We start from the raw sequence: 19,555 nt of genomic DNA, 5'->3' as shown, positions 1-19,555 counted from the left end.
ATCAGCAACGTTCTAGTCTTATGAATGTGGGCGACCGTGGCTCAGGTGTTAGAGGGGTCGTCTTCTCATTGGGGGTTCAAGCCCAGTGCTATACCTCTCTATGTCCTTGGGTAAGTCACTGAACCCTGGTTGATTAGTGGGCCTTTGATACGTTAGTGAGTGTGAATGAGCTGATATTGTAAAGCACTTTGGTATTACCTTGGTGGTTATACAGCGCTATATAAATCTAGTCCATTTACAAATGTATCAGTGAAATGCATAGGATAAGGATCAATTACAGCAAGCTGAGTGTATCTGATCAACAAAGTTTTCAAGAATCACAAAGTAAAGATACAGTAAAGGTAAAATGAGGTTCTTGTAGTAACAGTTTGACAGTTTGTCATTGATTTAAAATACTAAATAGATGTTCACTTCTATCCCCTGAACTTAACCTTGGTCTACGCATTCTACGTTTCGTCCTATCTGTGATTAGATTTCTTTGGCTACTATTCGAACTTACTTATTAACACAAGATAATAAGCCTAAAGCCGAATCATAATTTAAATGCATTCATGTGATGGGTTGCATATCACTTTAAAGAGCCCACATTTTATAATATGCTCTGAGACTTTTCATCAGACTTGACAATCTGATCTTTATATCTTGTCTTTTTTTATCAAAAAAATCTACATTTTAAAATAAGTTTTACAAGACTTCACAGATCTCATAAACATAACACACTGCGGTGCCCACTGTGTAAAATGAAGTCAAACTGGGTGATAACTACTGAGCGTGTGTCATGTTGCTTCTACTGATTATAGTTCTACAGTCTACTTTTACCTGACCACGCTGTAAAGCCTGTCTCCAATTGTGTCAGACTAGCTCGACCATTAGCCATGTGCTGCTTTGAGTGTGTATGTGTGTGGTGAGCTCCTCTGCAGGCTGTGCTCATTCATTATTAAGCAGCTCCCGATGTTTTTTGCTCTAGTGTCAGGTACCCACTCGATCCTGTTCAGTGAACTAGGCTGAGTTAGGATTCAGTTCCTGTCTCTTTGGCCTGGAGAATCGGCCCCTGAAACGGCTGAGCTCTGCGCTAAAACCTTCAGTTGACCCTTGGATGTCCTTTGGAGTCTCCTCCTGCTGATTTCTTTTCACTATTTATTCAGCTAGCTGTCGATGGTGCTGGGAACTCTAAAATGAATGTGGATATTTTACTTGGCATACATTTTGGACTTTTTGAACTCTCAAAAGGTATAGTAGTATTGTTATCTTTCTTTTCCTCTTGAAAATAGAGTTGAGGCAAATTTCCCAGCTGACTGAGACACCAAGATGACAGAATGTTCACTTTAACAGACTTCTGGTTAAGTATGCAGTTATACGGGCAGCTTAGGATAATCCCTTTAGAGGGAAAACAGTTCCTTTTGTGTCTGATTAACATTAGTTCTGGAGTCAGTGCTTTTGCCACTGACATGAACCAGTGTGGCTGGTTGTTTCAATTAGGTTACGACTGGAGCTTCATATCTGTGTGTGTGTGTGTTTGTAACTTGACCCAGTCTGATCTCCTCACCATATGTGACAAAGGTTTCCTGGAAACATCACGAGGGCAGTACATTTAAAGGTCCCATATTATGAAATATGGTCTCTACGTCTATAAACTGTAAAAGCCAGCTCTCTACGCTGCCTTTGGACGTAACCGCGCTATGCTAAATGCTATACGTACATTCACAGTGCATTAGTGAATTGATATCACGTGACCGCTGCTATGTTCTCTAGCGAGTGGGCGGGATAACACTACAGTCAGGATGACAGCACTAGAGACTTTCTTTTTTAAGAAAAACGACAGCTTTTAAAAGATGGAGATCAACACCTGAGTTACCAAACCTTCATCAAAGGTAAGGTCAGAAAATGTTTCATACTTTTCTACAGTGAATGGAACAAAAGGAAGGATTGGCTTTGTGGATGCTCCTCACTGAGGCTGTTCTGAGTTGTTGTTGTCATTTTCTCCATGTTTCTGTGTTTCCAACACAAACAACAGATGTGCTGCCATGTCATGAGATAAATCTTGTTGGGAGAGTATGGAAGTTATATTGAATAATTGTTTATGTTTCTTTAATGGTGTTTATGATGTTGATTTTGTTAGATGGCTAAACACTTGTTCATGTGGATCTTATTGGGTTTTTTCTTTCTTATTATGAATTTTATATTTTGATAAGCGCATTGAGATGACTGTTGTAAATTACGCTGTACAAATAAGTTGAATTTAACTGAATTGACTTGAATTAACACTTGCTAGCAGAAACATATGAAATTGTCATTGGTGTTGACATTGGTGGTCTCTATTTGGAACGTCCTGCCTACCCAACCCTAGTGCTCACAGCACGTCACTGACTATAGTGTTTGCACTATTCGTTCAGGCGGAGGTGTCTAGGTTCCAAAAGTGTGGTACGCAAATTGTCATAGGGGGTACATAAATAAAATTTGGAAACTAGAATTGCATTGCCACAAATTACACCTTGGCCTTTGGTATAAAAGACTACCCATGGTGATAGAGAAACAATCTAATCAAAACAGCGCTAGTTTTGCACTAGCCAAACGTGCTATCAAGACTTTGATGTCCTTTGCCACCACGTACTTGTGTGAAAGTGGATTTTAAGCTTTGACAAACATGAAAAACAAAAGACAGAACAAGCCTTTGCACAGAGAAATATTTATGACTCTCTCAAATTCAACCAAACTGATCGAAATAAACAAAATTGAATCAAACCCTTCTCGTTAAAGTTGTAGCGAGATTTATTTCACAGTTTCAGTGTTATGAAAAAGAGAGATTTTTTTTTCTCACAGAAAATGCCAATAGGCTAGGCTTCATAATTTGATGTTTTATTCTGTCCTTACAAATTTCACTGTAGGGCTACATTGTATATGACATAACATTATTATGTTTTTTAAGTGTACAGGAGTAGGGGCTTCATGAGTTGAGGTTAAATGTTTAAAGGGGTACAGTACTGTGAATAGTTTGTGAACCACCGATGTAAAAGACATGCTCAGAACAGCAATGAGATTTTAACAAAAAGTTATGAAAAATATATTTTTCCAGTTCCTTTTGATAACAAGGGTTAACGCTCAGAGGATTATTGCCTTAAAAAAGTAGGAAAATGTCCCTCTTCAAAGGACTCTGTACATTCCATCTGACAGTGACTAATTACTGTATGAGTGACACTGAAAGAATAGTGTGGCTTTGCTGTCAGGTTAATCCTTAGGGAAGCATCACACACACACACACACACACACACACACACACACACACACACACACACACACACACACACACACACACACACACACGTCTCAAGTGCACAGGCTGGAGGCTGAAGCTGAAAGATGTTTAACTCTCTCCTACTGTGACACAGCGTTAGAGTTACTTATATCAGACAAAACAATGAATAGCCTGGTACAGTACACTATGTTTTCCTCTGCCCCTTTTCCTGGCCAAAATGTCCACTTAAAAAACATATGCGCTATACCAGTGTTTCTCAAATGGGGTACGCGATGGCACTCTATGGGGTACTTGAGTAAATTAACAAATGAAACATAAAAAATATGAGGTTTTATAATGTTTATTTTCATTTAAAAATGGATATCATACTAAATACCAGCAACTCACAAAACGACAACAAAAACACACAAAATAAGAGAAAAATATACTGAATAATAAAAAGAACAGACAAAAATACTCACCATTACCAGCAACACTCAAAACAACAAAATAACAAACATACAAAACAACATAAGAATCCCCCCACACACACACACAGAATGATTTAAATAATACCAACAACACACAAAATAAGAGAAAAATATACTGATGATACTATTGAAACAAACAACAGCAATATACACAAAATGATGATAGAAATGACCTTGATAAGAACATGAACTGAAAATACGAGAGTCAGTCTTGGTCCCACATCAGGAGGGAGATGACTAAAAACTATGAAAATAAATCTATTCAGGAGGCACTAAATACTGTTTCATTTCACTTATTTACAAAATGAGATTCTTTAGAATGTGTGTTATCACTCATCATTATCCTCTATAGTTGTTTTTTCTTCTTCATAGAATTCTGGGCAAAATGTTGTAGTCAGGCAAAAGGGGTACTTGGATTGAAAAGTTAGAGAAAGGGGGTACTTGAGCCTAAAAAGTTTGAGAACACTGTGCTATGCGATATATAATGTTATGTTACTCTCAGCCTTGGAGCCACTGAACGGCACATGAATACGTCACCCTACACCAGCTTCAAGCAGCACACCAACACACGTTTACAAAGCAGAGCTACTTATTTAGGCCACATGTAAGAAGACAATATTTACAAACCGGGTTACGCAGAACCAAAATGGAAAGAACACCGGTTTTAGCCAACTGAGCCAAACTAGAAAAACGTATAACTAAATGAACCACTTAAGCGTCAGTCTCGCTGCCTACTGTCAACTGTCAGCTGTCAAAGGACGGAAGGATGTGCTGTGTGCTGGTTGGAGCGTGGTTAGGACACCCCGCCCTCTGAACCCTCTCTGGCCCCATCCGACGTCACCTTGGTTCTTTTTCTAGCCGGCCTCCACCGAAGGTCAGCCAATCCGACGTGGACTCGTTTCTTCCACAGACCACGTATGCAGTCTGGGCTGTTAATAGAGAGACACACCCCCAGCGCACAACACAGGAACACAGGTAGAACACAAACAAATATGACATACAACAGTATATAATAACACCCCCTTCCATAAGAATTTAACACTCCTGAAGCAACCAAAGCTTTGTTGATGCCATTAAAAAAAACTGCTCCACATTACTTTTGGTCTTTCGCTCTCTGACCAACAGTTTCTTTTAGTGGTTTGGCCTCTGATCCAAAAGTCAAGCAATATGTGATGGAATGTTGGAATGATGTCAGCCTACGGTCTAATTTTGAGCCTGTGTAATGGCTTTAAGGCCCACAAAGTTATTCTGAGAATTTTCAAAACAGGAAAAAGTTTGAGAGGAAGAGGAAAATTACCGAGAACAGAAAACTAAAAAATAAGCAGAGGAAAGTCGGAAACTTGGATTGTTCTTCAACAAAGAACAAACATGAGGGGTAAAGATGGAAACTTAAAAATATAGACGATCTGAATCAAAAAAAGCGTATATTTCTTAGTGGTGCAATCTCTGAATAAATGAAAACTAACCTAAAAATACGTAATACTCTAGTCGGACTCTGTGGAATAAACCAAAACGAAGACAAACAAGGTCTTTAACAATGGAAAGAACGTTGACCTGAGGTTGTATTTTGTATTTGATCAGTGGCAATAATTTCAACCTATAAGTCTAAGTTTTCCCTCTTTTCTTCCACAAACACTTTAATAGTCCCTTTATGTAGTAAAGATTTATAAAACAAGAGCGAGGCGTCATCCTACTCATTTATTTACGGGCATTGTGATGTCTTGTGTTCCCACCACTGACGCTTATGAAGCCTTCGTTACCATCAGCCCGACACGTGTCAAGCTACGACAATGCTTTCCTATCATTAGCAATGCTGCTGCTACAGTGGTGCTGCTGCAGGATGTGCTGTGGTTGTGTTCAAAAGTAAATTTATGTTTCAGCCTGCCATGATGACGCAGACAGCACAGTGCATTGCGTAGGTGCCCACACACTAAGTGATTAGAAGGGCGGTGCATTTGCAGAGGTAATTCCTACAGTAGTGATGCAGGCGATGTTAGCAAGATGCTTAATTTTGATAAATTACACACAGCATAGTTTAAAATAAACCCATGTATCACTTGTACAAGAAACTTTTACTTTTCCCATAATTATCTTTTTTCTAGTCAGAGGCTGTTTTTTTTTTTTAAGACGGGAAGTTAAATTAGGTAAAAACTCTGATTTGTGTTGGTAAAATAGTTAGCAGACTAAAGAGAGCTTACTGTTGCAGTGAATGAAGCTTCATGGACAGCTTGTTGATGACTATCAGCATTTATCTTTGGTTCTCACTGTGAGCTTTTATGGGAATCTGCACTGAATGCCCGTGCTGAATGGAGTGGCTGTAGCCAAAAGGTTTGGCTGAAGGCCAAATGGCTTGCTTAAAAGGTCATTGGCAGTGATCCCCAGTTACTCCTGTAATGCCTCAGTAGAGTGACTGTATCCAATGATTGTCCTCAAAAACCTCCAGGGCGTGACTAGATCAATGTAAATGAATCCCTCTGTGATGCTTCATTCAAACATGAGATTTTTGAGATGGGCTGATCTTTCAGCTTGTGTTGGATTGACCTTGACCAAGAACCTGGTTTGAGGTCCTTCTCTTCTCACCTCATGACTAAAGCATTTAGATAACGCTGGTCATGCCAGTCTTATCTGTGGAATGCTCTGCATTTAGAGTCGCAATAAATAGAGGGGCAACTACATTCTTTTAACAAACCTCTCATGCCACCACTTTTTGCTTTCAGTGTTTTTACCCATCTCCAATTGTTCTAAGAACTTAAACAAGTATTTGAGTTGTATTTTCCCAAACTGCCCTGTTTTATGGAGTTTTAGCCTCTGAAAAGTCCCTTTCAGAGCGCTCCTAAAAACAGGCTGATTTTTGGGCCTTCATGCATATGCATGAGTAGGCGTAAACACACACTCTGCTTCAGCGTGGGAGTTTATCGCAGCAGCAGGAGAGTAAATCATTACCCGTCACTTCCTTCTCCTCCTCACCTTTTCTGACCACAGAAATAGTCCATTAAAGGTGATAGCCACTGCATTCTTTCACCTCCGTAACATTTCCAAACTACGCACCTCCTGCTGCAGAGAAGCTTGTCCAAGCCTTTGTCTCCCCCAGGCTGGACTACTGTAACGCACTAATCATCAGGATCCCTGGCAGGAGCCCCCAAAAGCTCCAGTATGTTCAGAACAGTGCTGCCTGTCAGGGTCCTGATGAGGGTGCGAAAACATGAGCACGTCACTCATTCAGTCCCGCATAGAGTACAGATCCTCCTGCATACCCATCACTTTCTGCTCGGTGCGGCCCCCACACCTCACTGAACTACTCACACCACACACCTCAACCAGGACTCGGTAAGGCCAACTGCACCGTCTGGTCACGGCTCAAAACAATGGGCGACAGGGCCTTTGAAGCCTCGACTCCCCGCCTGTGGAACGCCCTCCCAGACCACCTCAGGGCCCCGCAGATGGTGGACGCGGAACTTTTTCAAATTTGGCCCTCTGAATAAGACTAAAGGGATATATATAACTAGCAAAACCATTATAATGTTTTTTTTTTCTTCTTGATACTGCCCCTTTAACCAAGAACACGTAGAGGGAAGTTTGGAGAGTACTGAGATTGCTGATGGTGAACTGAAATTAACAAAATGTGGGTTGATACTTTAATCAGAAGTTTAGCACTTTATGAAAAGCAGTGTAGCAACTTTAGGCTTTTAAATACCAAACATAAATACTTATTCAGCCACCAGTATAACCACTGTATGTATATAGATCTGTAGCATGGTTCCCTCATTTTGCGTTGAATTATAATATAAGAAATTTCATGGCAAAGGGAATTATGTAAACCCAACGTAATTACAATTACGACAGCAACAGATTTTAAAAATTACAATTATAATTGCACCATAATTGTAATAAATGATCAATTATGCAATCACAATTATAATTGACCCTAAAGTTCTTGTGAGGGATATATTTATCCTCGTTCTCCCTGTTCATTTATTTGTTTATTTATCGTCTTAGTGGCTCCTCTTGTAAATACACTTATTTATTTTTCTTTTTATTTTCTCTGTATCTTGCACCACAAGAGTTGTCTCTTAATTTTGTTGTACCTTGTATATAATAATAAAAGCATTGTATTCTATTTTATTCAAAGGCCGTTTATGAAAAGCTGTAACACTTTAGGTTTTCTGTCCAAGTACAAGAGTCTACTTTGAATCAGCCAATGTGTGGGATGGGAATCCTGTGCCCATGGATAAGCCCAGGAGGTTCCCACTTGTTCCCACCCAGCCACTCATACATTAGCCTTCCTGCCCCCCCCCCCACATAATACCCTGTGGAGTTACAATGACCACTGTCTCCCTCACTTTTAATATTCTGACATCACAGTGCAATGGATGTGAGCACGTCCACTGTGTTTAAAGGCCAAGGGCCTAGAGCAGTTTATTCCGTCTATGGTTTTTGTTTTTTTACTTGAGGAGCAGACAGAGAAGAGATGTTTTCTACGTCTTATTGATGAGTTTTGGAAATATAGCCAAACCATGAGGAGTTATATTTACATAGTAAGGGTTTATTGAAACAACTTGTATATACAAATCTGGGGTGAACACACTTGCATTTTTTTTTTCCAGGCTCATATTGGTGAGTGATTTTGCTTGTTTCTTCCAGTTAATTCTCCTGTGTGTGTTGAAAACAAGTTCATATTTTCTTTTGGCACAACATTGAAGCCACAGTGGTGTGGGTTTTTGTTTGTTGAAAGCCAGTTTGGTATTGAGTTTAGCAGCTTTTGTCCAGACTGTGACAGGCATTCGTCCTCACCGCATTGTTTTACAGGAAAGTCTTAAAAAGTATTTTCTACTTAGTCATGCATGAAGAACACCAAGAAAGAGGAGTCAGGGATAATATCATCTAACAGTACTCATATTTAATTATTTTGGACAAAATCAGCACAAACATGTTCACAATATGTTTTAGTTTTTTTAAATGCTGTTCTCATTTGAAAGTCAACATAAAGTACCCACATTTCTAAATTAGCAACATGCTGTAAATTAGCACCTTTCATGTAGTGACCTATAAATGCTTGTGTTAATGGTGGCCTTATTATACTCATACACGGTATTTATCAAACTTGCATATCTTGCCCAAGAGTACACAAAGCTGTAAATGTGACAGTGGTATTGGTACGACCAAGATTTATTCCAGCTATAAAAATTTAACAAGTAAATGAAACCTGCTTTATGCTAACGCACTAATAACACGCCTAAAAATATATCGGCGTGCAGTAGGTTTGTTACTCGCTGCTTTTTAAAGACCATTAAGTATGTGAGTTTGATTTTTGTATTTTAAAATAGGAATATATTCATGTATTTTGAGGCAGCCCTACATAGCAATATGTTGGCATAGTTAAATCATATCTTTGATGTGAAGTGAATGGCCCTGTTTTTGGAAATCAAGTGTGTTTTTAGGAAATAGTAAATAACAACCTCTGTAACAGATTGAAATGTATTTATATGTTGATGGTGTTATATTTTAAATGCTAAGATTGAAACCCTGCCAGTGTCAGATGTATTTGCATTTTTTTAAGCAACTACAAGACTAGAATAGCAGTACTAAACTATGAATGTATGGGTTTTTACATTTTATTAATTAAAAAGAACAAATAGAAAGGTAAATAAAATGCCTTTCTATTAAAAAATCAGATCTGTGTTCTTCTATTTATATAAGCATGTGCATGTTGAAGAGTTATATTTAGCTTAATGTGATGTAACGGATCATTTTAAGCTTCATTAACTGATTAAGATACAGAGTATTGAAATCCGTGATGAGGAAGAATCAAACTCTATGTTTAGATTAAATGTAAATCTAGTCAAACAATGACTAAACGTCATTACTGGGAAAGTGCAACGGACATAGAAATAGCACACACGCAAACTATGACCACAAGTGCAGTAGTGAATCTAACCCACCCTCCCCTTTTGATTCATCTTACACACAAAGTCAGTGAGCGTTAGTTTCTTTATTTTACCAGACGTGTGACATAGGGCTTAGACAGAGGTGTCCTTTGTTGGTCTCTACCTAAAGCTGACTTGTTGAATGAGGAAACCCACTGGGACACTCAAGTTACAGCACTGACGTGAAGAAAAAAATGTCTACCGCAGCAAGAAAATAAGAAAGGGTCCAACAAGCCTCACAAACTGCTTTTTAACCTCATATTCATGTCACACGTGCCTTTTTTCACTTTGTAAACATGAAACTGGTCGAACTGGTAAGATTTTACACAGTACGTTTGTATCATCTGTGGGTTCTTCTTAACTAAGACACACTAAAACTAAATAAATGCACATAGACTGTAACGTTACTGTAATTGAGGTCAGTTTTTCCTGCATTATTACTTTCAATTTCATAAGTAAAAAGAACAAACTTGTCAAAAAAATCCAGATAAAGGTTGTCATTTTTGCCAATTTTTTCAATTGCCAAGAACGTATTCGTGTTGCGAATACAGGTCTTGCCTAGTTTTGAATTTAATTCAAAACTAGGCAATTTTATCTAAAGAAAAAATAATTGTACATTTTTGACAAACCTTTTATTTTATACATATGCCTTTGTAAAAAATAAATTAATTTCCAATAGTGCAAGACTTGGTCTCTTCCATGAGATGTTTACTGTATGCAAAGGAACTGTCGCAAGATTTCTTACCAAAAATAAAGGTGGGGGGTCAAAGTAACTTTTAGTTGAGATGAGATGATGAGATATCCTTTATTCTTCCCACAAAGGGGAAATTTGAGTACTATTTAATTGAGCTACTTTTTACTTGAGTACTTTATGTATGGCTTACTTGAGTGCAATTTCAATCAAGTAACAGTACTTCTACTTGTGTAGGATATATCAGTACTCTTTACACCTCTGGTGGAGACACTCAGTGATCAGTTTCAGTGGTTCTTGAACACAGCACTTACTGACACTCTAACGGCTCAGGAATAAATTGCTTGATTGGACGACTCATCTCCATTTGTGAAGGAATCCTGCACAGGCACATATAATGGAATGAGCTGAAACTTTGACTCGTCAACTGTGACCTTGTGCTCAATTATTGGGCCAATGTAATTATTTGACACGTCTGTTCAGTCAAACAGCGCAATTACATTGGCACTCGTTCAACGATATTCTGATTTACCCGCTCTGCGTCACAGTGCAAAAAGATGTGGGTTTTTCCGTCCTTCTAGAGGCCTGCTGTCAGTCTTCCAGACCTCCATGGTACTGGCACGGTGCTGGTATAATTTCTTACTCACTGTAATGCTCTCTCCGAAAATGGCTCTTGAGGAGCTCTGCCAAGACTGCAGTTAAAAATCCACCCCCTCCACCCCCCTTCTTCTCTCCATCTCCGCCTTTCTCTGCACTTTCTTCTGTATTTCACCTCACTCTTTTCACTCCATCATTAATGAGTCACTCCTTCACCTTAAAGAAGGACAGAAGGCCGCATATTCATCAAATAATTACTGACTCATTACACGTGAATTTTAAACGTCTTGGAGTTTCAGTGCAAGCGGAGCAGATTAAGACACAATATGTTATATATATATATATATATATATATATATATATATATGACTGTGGTGTCCTACTCTGTCTATTGCCTTCTATCTCCAAACTCTGTAAAATGGATAACACTTTTTGCACTTTCCCACACATTTATTTATCGTTTTAACGTGATATTTACATAAAGGTGACATCCAGAGGTATAAAGAGTACTGATATATCCAACTCAAGTAGAAGTACTGTTACTTGATTGAAGTACAAGTAAAAAGTAGCTCAAATTAAATAGTATTCCAAGTAAAAGTTACTAATTACTTTCACCCATCACGTTTATTGTTGGTAGTAAATCTTGCCACGGTTCCCTTGCATACAGTAAACATCTCATGTATAAACTTTAAAAGAAAGAGACCAAATCTTGCACAAATGGAACTTTAAAACGTTTGTCAAAATGTACAATTATTTTTAAAAATAAAATAACACCAATTAATTCAATTCAAAATAATAATGAAAAAGGATTTTAAGGCTCTAACACTGTGATTTAATGGTAAAATGTGGGAAAGCTTAATATGAAACATATTTTAATAAATATAAATCTAATGTAGAACTGTTCCCCCAGGTTTTGCATTGACAATTTTTATAGAATTTTCATGGCAATTACAATTACAAAATCAAGTGTCTAAACATAATTACAATTTAATTACAATTTATCATTTAAGCAATAATTGTAATTAATGATCAATTACGCAATTACAATTATAATTGACTCCAACCCTGGTATAGCTAAATTTACAAATTTAAAACTGAGAAAATAACAGCATTCAATGCTGTTTTGGCACTGTTTAATCTGATTGGTCGGCTATGATGTGATGCATTTGATTGTTGTCTGTTCATTTCATTTTTTTTGTAGTTTCACAATGTCTGCTGATCATTTTAAAACAAACGGCAATAATAATTTACCCAGTAACGGTTGGGTGAAGAAATTTAATAAATTACTTTACTTCTTTTAAAACGTACTTAAGTACAAGTACCCATAAAAGCAACTCAGTTACAGTAACGTGAGTATTTGTAATCCGTTACTTTCACCTCTAGCAACATCTGCCGAGGTCTCCACTGTGACGGTGATTATGGCGGGAGTTGTTGGTGTCAATGAGAGAAAGAATGAGGGATAGCCACACTTTGGATCCACCTGCTAATTACACCTCCAGTAAACATGAAATTTGTAACCACGTCGCTGCAGGATATAATTATCTAAAAGGATTAGAGCGTGGTCCAGGCAGTGTGGGGGGGGGATCTGGGCTTCTCCCCATTGAGAAGTGACTAATCTAGATGGTGTACATCAATAAAAGGCTGGAATAAAGTTGCAGGCACTTAAGAGCGTCAGCCCCTTTTGCACAGGCTCAAAGTAGGGATGAGAGGCACTGGCTGGCAGCCAGCCAATAAATTAGAAGATAAGAAATATTATTCCACTGGCCCACCAGCAGCTTGCTGCTATTTAAAACAGGGAGGTTTATTGATAATTGAATTACTCAGAGGAAAAAAAAGACAGGACAAGAATAGAAAGCTTGGAGGCGAATCAATAAGAAGATATTGTAGTGGATAACGCTGCTGTTTACAGCAGCATGACCAAGAAGGAAAGATAATTTAAAGAAAGGACGCTTCTTCTTTGTACGCAGAGCGGAGTTGGTTATGGCCTGAAATCAAGACGCACAACGTTGTTTTTAAATCACATTCCACGTATCTTTCTGCAAAGGCTCCTATTCTGGTTCTAGATGTCCCCATGCTCCAAAACACCTGAACCTGATGATGTTGTCATCATGCAGCTCAGCAGATCAATACAAAATTACAATTTCATTTAGCTGACACTTTTATCCAAAGTGACGTACTGTACTGTGCAACACAATACATTAGCGTTGAGGGACTTGCTCAACATCCCACAGTGATGGCACGGGTTGGATTCAAACCGGTGACCCTCCGATTATAAGCCCACCACCCCGTCATACATATAGAAAAAGAGATAGAACATGGTTAGTATTCGGTCGATGCTCGGAACTAAACTAAACTCAACCTTTATTTATATAGCACATTTAAAACAACCGGAATTGACCAAAGTTCTGTACGGATTACAATGATTAAGAACAATACAAAGTACAGAAACACAGAGACAACAAAATAAAAGCCAGGGAATAGAGTGTGTTTTTAAAGCTGATTTAAATACCTCGAATGGTCAGGAAGTCTTTACCCACCACCATGGACATCTACTGTGCTCATCCAAATGGAGAAAGAGGGCCTCCTTCGTCATAAAATACCCCCATTACCCCCTGGGGAAATTTTTAATTTTATTTTAATAATTGATTTTGCTTTCCAGTAACGATATTTTTTTTAAATTGTTTTTTTCTACATTTTCGTGGGCGACCACTGGGTGGCGGTAATTCACCAAAAGTGAGTGCAAACACGAGGAAGACTTGTATCAGCTGGGACTTCCCTTTCTCGGACAAACCAACAACCGCGATTAAACCTTAAATCAAAAGTATTTATAAACTTTTGATGGATTCCATGGCAAACGGATTTAGACATGACCAAACGTGACACCGATATTGAATAAACTTATCCAGGTACTGAAGCCAGTCAAGGTGTCGAAGTGCATAATGTCACATGCACCCCAAAAGATTGATTATCAGCATTTCTAATAAGTTCAAATTTACCAGACGGGATAAAATGTGTCACATTTAATGATATTTTATCCTTGCTGTCCACTGCTTTTCCATGTATGCATAAACAAGACAATTATCAAATCTTTCAAGAAAAGTGTGTAATGTTTTTATTTTCATGATCATAGTGCAATATTCCAAAAGAAGAAGCTAAAGCAGTGGTCTTCACCATGTAAGTGTAACTGCTATTGTTGTTATAATTAAATATAAAAACTTCTTATTATAGTCAAATCATGTCATGCATTCCGTGTAATATCATAGGTATGTAATATATCACATATTATATTATACAGTAGTTACACAGTAATGCATATACATATTTTAATAAGACATTATTATACATTATTTACTATATGACATAATACAATAATATCAAATATTGTCTACACCACTGTGATTTTCCCAAATATTAAATTAATGTCACTAAATAATACTACTAGATAAAACTACAGCGCCAACAACTAGCCGCGAGTTTTAACCTTCTACTTTTTTTTCCTGGACATCTCTAAATCAGTTTTAGCAGCATTTTTACATAATTAATGCATCTTATGGGGACAGTCCTTATATTTCTAAATATAGTTTTTGTTAACATTTTGTTAACATAAGATGGTTTTTTTGCCTCCATCTTATGTTGCTCATCTTTCACATCTATTGTTGCTGTTCTCGACATTCTCATTTGAAGGAAGGAGCACAAATCATTATTAATTATTTCGGTCTGATCCGTAATCCCCCGCTTGGCGCCTGCCACTAGTTACTAATTCCTTTGCCCTTCATTGGGTTCGCTGAAGTATTGCTATACCAACTGCCATCCACTGACATGGAGGAGTATTTATTTACTCTGCCAGCTGCTTCGTTCACCAAAGCACTCACTGCTCAATGATAGCAGTGTAATTAAAGCAAATAAACAATAAATCTGGAGCCTTTCTAAACCTCTACATAATTATGTATTCAAAATGGTCTCATGGCTACTTGGATAATGTATGATTAAATAAATCATATTCCTAGAAAAACAGCGCGATGTGTTTTTGTGGTGTATCATGTACATGTTGTGGTTTCCAGGTGCTGGGCTGAAGTGAGATGACCACAGAAGCTTTGGTGACTCCTCTGAGCAGCTCCAGACAGAGCAGCTCTCTGTCCTCTTCACCCATGAGGTGAGTATCCTACTTTGTCCAGTGTTTGTAGAGCACTTAGGTGCACTTTGAACAGGTCTGCTCAAAGAAAACACTCAGGAATGGAAAAATTAAAGAGAAAGAAACTGGTGATTTTTGGTTTTCCTTTTTTTTTAAAATACTAAAACAGCAAAACTCTAATCGTTCTGAAAGTGTTTCATGAAATGAAGTGGACAATCATCAAATCAAAAAATGAAAGAAACCAAATGGTCACATTGTATTAAGCTGTATTCAGGGGTGAACTGAGACAAAAAAACAGCCCTGGAATTCTGTGTCCAGACCAGTAGACCAGTCCACTACATTATCAGCGACACCACGTAGAAGCCACTCAACATGTAGCTCTTTATGTCTTAATTTTAATTCTTATTCCCCCAGAAAACATTAAGAGAGAACTTTTACGCCCCTTTTTAATTTATATTCTTTGGCCATTTTGTTACTTCCTTTGTCCTATTTTCAAAAATTTCTGACACTTTGTGTGACTTCTTTGTGACACTTTTATTCAGGTTTTGTCCTTATTTCATTTTTTTTGACCGCTTTTCATCCAAATAAACTATAAAAACCAATGAATACCACTTCTTTTGTTTTTCCCCTTCATTTTGCCTCTTTTTGTTCCACACTGTTGCCCTTTTTCACTACTGTTTGTCATATTTTGCCCATTTAAGCTACCCTTTGCCAGTACATACCACCTGGTTCCTCTTTATTTGCCCATTTTTTGGCCACTCTTGACTGTTTTTGGCCCATTTTAGTCATTTTACACTTTTTTCTTGCCATGTTTGTGCCACTTTAGGACCATTTTTGGCCACGTTACCATATCTGCCTGCACTCACTCGTAAAAAAAAAACAACCTAGCGGACTGGACCGGCCTACATTGGGTCGACGGCCCACCGGGACGATGCCCAGTATGCCAGATGACCAGTCCACCCCTGACTGTATTGAAAGCACAGATAAAAAGTTTGTTCTCAGCTCACAAACATCTAGACAAAGTGCTTGTCTGCACAATCCAGGCCTCATATTACAGTGTGAATAAGGTTTGTTGTCATTTTGCAGCGTTGAAGGAACGGCTTACTCGACTTTATTGTGTATTGATTGTGTTATTTAAGTTTTATACTTTTTTATGTGTGGCTTGTTGAAATATTGGAAAAGTTGCTTAGTTGTGGCTTTCCAATGGGAGGGAAGAGCTTGAGAGTCATGGAAAGCATCAGCTGGAAGATGTCTGAAGCTCCCAAAAGTCTGTTGTTTAACATCTTCCACATCCACATGCATCAACATATTGTTGTGGTTTAAAGTGTTCGTAACCAAGCATGTGCAGAGGAGCAATAGATTTATTGTTGGAGTTAAACGTCCACTGACTAAGAAACAAAAATGAGTCAGAAATAGATTCAGTGTGTTTGGTTTTGAGTAAATCTGGTCCTGGCTACACATTAAAGGCCATCTAAAACTAAAACATCTGGCAGAAAGCTGTTTGCCTATGTTGCCATGACTCAACGGTAGTAATCAAAGGCCACAAGGTCTGAGCTTCTTCGGGAGGAGCTCAGGTTTGACCTTCGCCCAAATAAATTAAGGCATGACTCAGTTGAATGTACAAGTTTCTAGATGCTTTTATAATATTCTCAGCTCATCTTTCAATTGTGAGCGGTATATGACATACAGTACGTGTTGTGGTTTATGAGCATGTGCTGGGTTTAGACCGTCGTGCAATCGGCTAGTTATACAGCATTTACCCACTGAACACGTCTTCTCTCTCCAGCTCTTTTTTGGTCTTTCTGAGACAAAATTGTCCACATGAAGCCAAAGCCACAATGGCCAGGGTCCTAAAACTCTCTCTGCCCACATTTCCATTCCCTCTTCTCAATAGTCTGTGGTCTCGTTGGGTTTTTTAACAAAGGCAGCAAATAATGCATCCCAGATGCTGGTCGTAGATGGGTCTTTATCATGACTTCATCAATTTATAGAACATCTTCATTATTCTCAAAAAGATACCAGGATGCCTTACAATAAATGATGAGTAAAAACGTCCTCTCACCCTCTTGGGGAGTGGTATGTATGTCTATCTCAAGCTCAGGTCCTTTTCTAGAGGCCGGGGAGTTTGAGGGTTCCGTGCGGTACAGTGTCTTGGCTGTTCTAGCACTGCACACTTTTGGACTGAGGATTCAGATGTTGTTCCTGGAATCTGTTGGAGCCACTCTCCCATGTGGTCTATGTGCTGAGCGCTCCTACTAATACGTTCTCTAACAATCCAACAACGTTTGTGAAATTACATATTGTCCTACATGTGCTTTTGTGTACAAATGAGTAATTTGTCTATTATTGTCGTGATTCTATAAGTTTGTGGCATTATAATTTACTGGCAAATGCATGAAAAGGCTTCCATTCACTTGACTTCCCTGTAATAGTTCCGCAACTTTTTGAATAGAATGTTAAGTTGAGCTTTTGTTTATTCAGACAAGGTTTTTCAAGACATTTTTATGTCGAAAGATAAAAATTTCCTGAAAAACCTTATCTGAATAAACAAAAGCTCAACTTAACATACTATGAAAAGGCTTTTTGCGGCATAATTCTGCAAATTGCTTAAGCTATAGAAAATACTGTTCAAATATTGTTTGTTACTATAATAACATTTGAAAAGAAAACATTTGACAAGTGTAAAGCTTGTCCCATGTAGCTATGCTATACTTTCCTTATTTTGAGTTCAGGTATCTAAGAGGGGATTTATTTTGTTTAAAAGCTATAAAAAGAGTTTTTGGTGTGAACTCAAAGTTTAAAAATTTAATTTTTGTATTTTTATTGTTCAATTTCTTCCTCTGACAAAAAAAGTTGTAGAAATGTTTTTATTAGAAGGTTAATGTTTCAAAAAACTAAAGAAGTTTTACATTTAATTTGAGAAATTTTGTTTATGTAACACTATATGAAACATTTTGTGCTGATTTTATATCAGTTTAAAAAAATCCAAAATTCTTGTCTCTCAACTTTGATGAATGTGAAAAATTCATATCTATGTTTGTAATTTACCAATCCTTATGAAATTTGTCTCAGTTAAGTCGGGTTGGTTCATCAATGACTCCGCAGAGTTTCATCTGGATCGGATCTGAATTGCACATTTTATTGCGACTTTTCAAAAATAATCTGGGTTTGCCATACATTTGGACTTACTGTATCATTATTAATTTCGATGGAAATTTATTACAACTTGCAATACATTTCAAACAAGCCTTTAAAGTGTGAGTCATCATAGAACCATGATCACTGATCTAGAAAGAGGACATTTATTGCTCTTGTTTGAAGTAATTTCATTTAATAAATAACATATTTTGAAGTAGAAGCAATTTATTGTGAAAGGTCGGGATATCTCTGAAATGTTGGTGCGAGAACTTAAGATGTATAAATATTAAGAAAAAGTTATTTTATTCAACAAAGATATTAACTAAAATCATTTAGACAAAAACCAAAAAAAAAAACAATAAAATGTGATCACTAAAATAAGATACTAAATAATAAGACTGAAACTACTCCTTCTGTATGGCTTAGACCAGTAGTTCTTAAACTTTTCACAGTCCCGAACCCCTTCAGACCTTTAACCACAAGCCATGTACCCCCTACTATACAATAATAATAATGAAAATAATAATAACTAGAACTGCAAGCAGTTATGAAAGGGGGCCAAGCCTTCCCACGTGACTCAGCCCCCAGGTTTCGCGGTGCCAGTGAGAGTACGTCACGAAAGATGACGGGCTTGGGGCGAGCGTCAGGACACAGGCCAATGTGCCATTTGCTGTGAACAAATGGATATGAAGTTTTGGAAGATGTGATTTAAAATATGAAAGTTACAGGCCAAAATGCATCTGCACCCATTATAGCACCACCTAAAGGTGCACATTTTGGTATGGGTGGTCTGTATACTCTTATATATGTACCCTGTAAATTTCACAGCCCTCAACATAATAATTCAACTGAACACGGCCCCAGGAGCGACCCAAGGTCATACCCACCAAATTTGGTAAAAATCGGTCTTGCCATTTAAGAGATATAAATTTCCCGTATTTGCAGCACCCCCTAGTGGCATAAATTATAAAAACTTTGCTCATGCCCCCACAGTCACATGCCAACCAAGGATCTCAGATTTGGTGTTGTTAGCATTTATTTTGACAAAGATATGCAACAGATCGCGCATATTTTGAGCCAACAAAATTATTTTATCAACTTTAGATCAAGTCCAACTGAAGACTCTACGTGCCACACTGATTAGACAAAACCCCAAGGAGGAATTTGAAAAAGAAGGTTTTTGATGTGTAGTGACTTACAAAGAGTAATATGCCGTGGGAGTGGGCGTGGCCTATGTCAGAAGATGCGACTCTATATAGGTACCCCCTTTGTTCGACTACAACATTTTGCATAGAAAACTATTTAAAAACAACAATATAGCATAATGATGAAATGAACAAGTGAAAACAC

At 37.8% G+C, this 19,555-nt stretch overlaps 1 protein-coding gene across 3 annotated transcripts in view; it reads left to right on the top strand.

Annotated features, from left to right (window-relative positions):
* insc (INSC spindle orientation adaptor protein) overlaps window positions 1-19,555 on the top strand; it is a 67,217-nt gene that overhangs the window by 7,011 nt on the left and 40,651 nt on the right. Inside the window, exons 1-2 of one of the 3 annotated variants that reach the window (XM_028451702.1) lie at window positions 1,045-1,230; window positions 14,997-15,088. In XM_028451702.1, coding sequence (XP_028307503.1) covers window positions 15,015-15,088 — 74 coding nt within the window. In that variant the 5' untranslated portion in view covers window positions 1,045-1,230; window positions 14,997-15,014. Of the gene's footprint in view, window positions 1-1,044; window positions 1,231-1,810; window positions 1,872-14,996; window positions 15,089-19,555 lie in introns of those variants that run through there. The other 2 variants (XM_028451700.1, XM_028451701.1) reach the window with 2 other exon arrangements.

This window comes from Gouania willdenowi, chromosome 6 (assembly GCF_900634775.1).
Source record: "Gouania willdenowi chromosome 6, fGouWil2.1, whole genome shotgun sequence".
NCBI lineage: Eukaryota > Metazoa > Chordata > Actinopteri > Blenniiformes > Gobiesocidae > Gouania > Gouania willdenowi.
The sequence above is the reverse complement of the archived record's forward strand: the minus strand, read 5'-3'. Positions and strand labels throughout refer to the sequence as shown.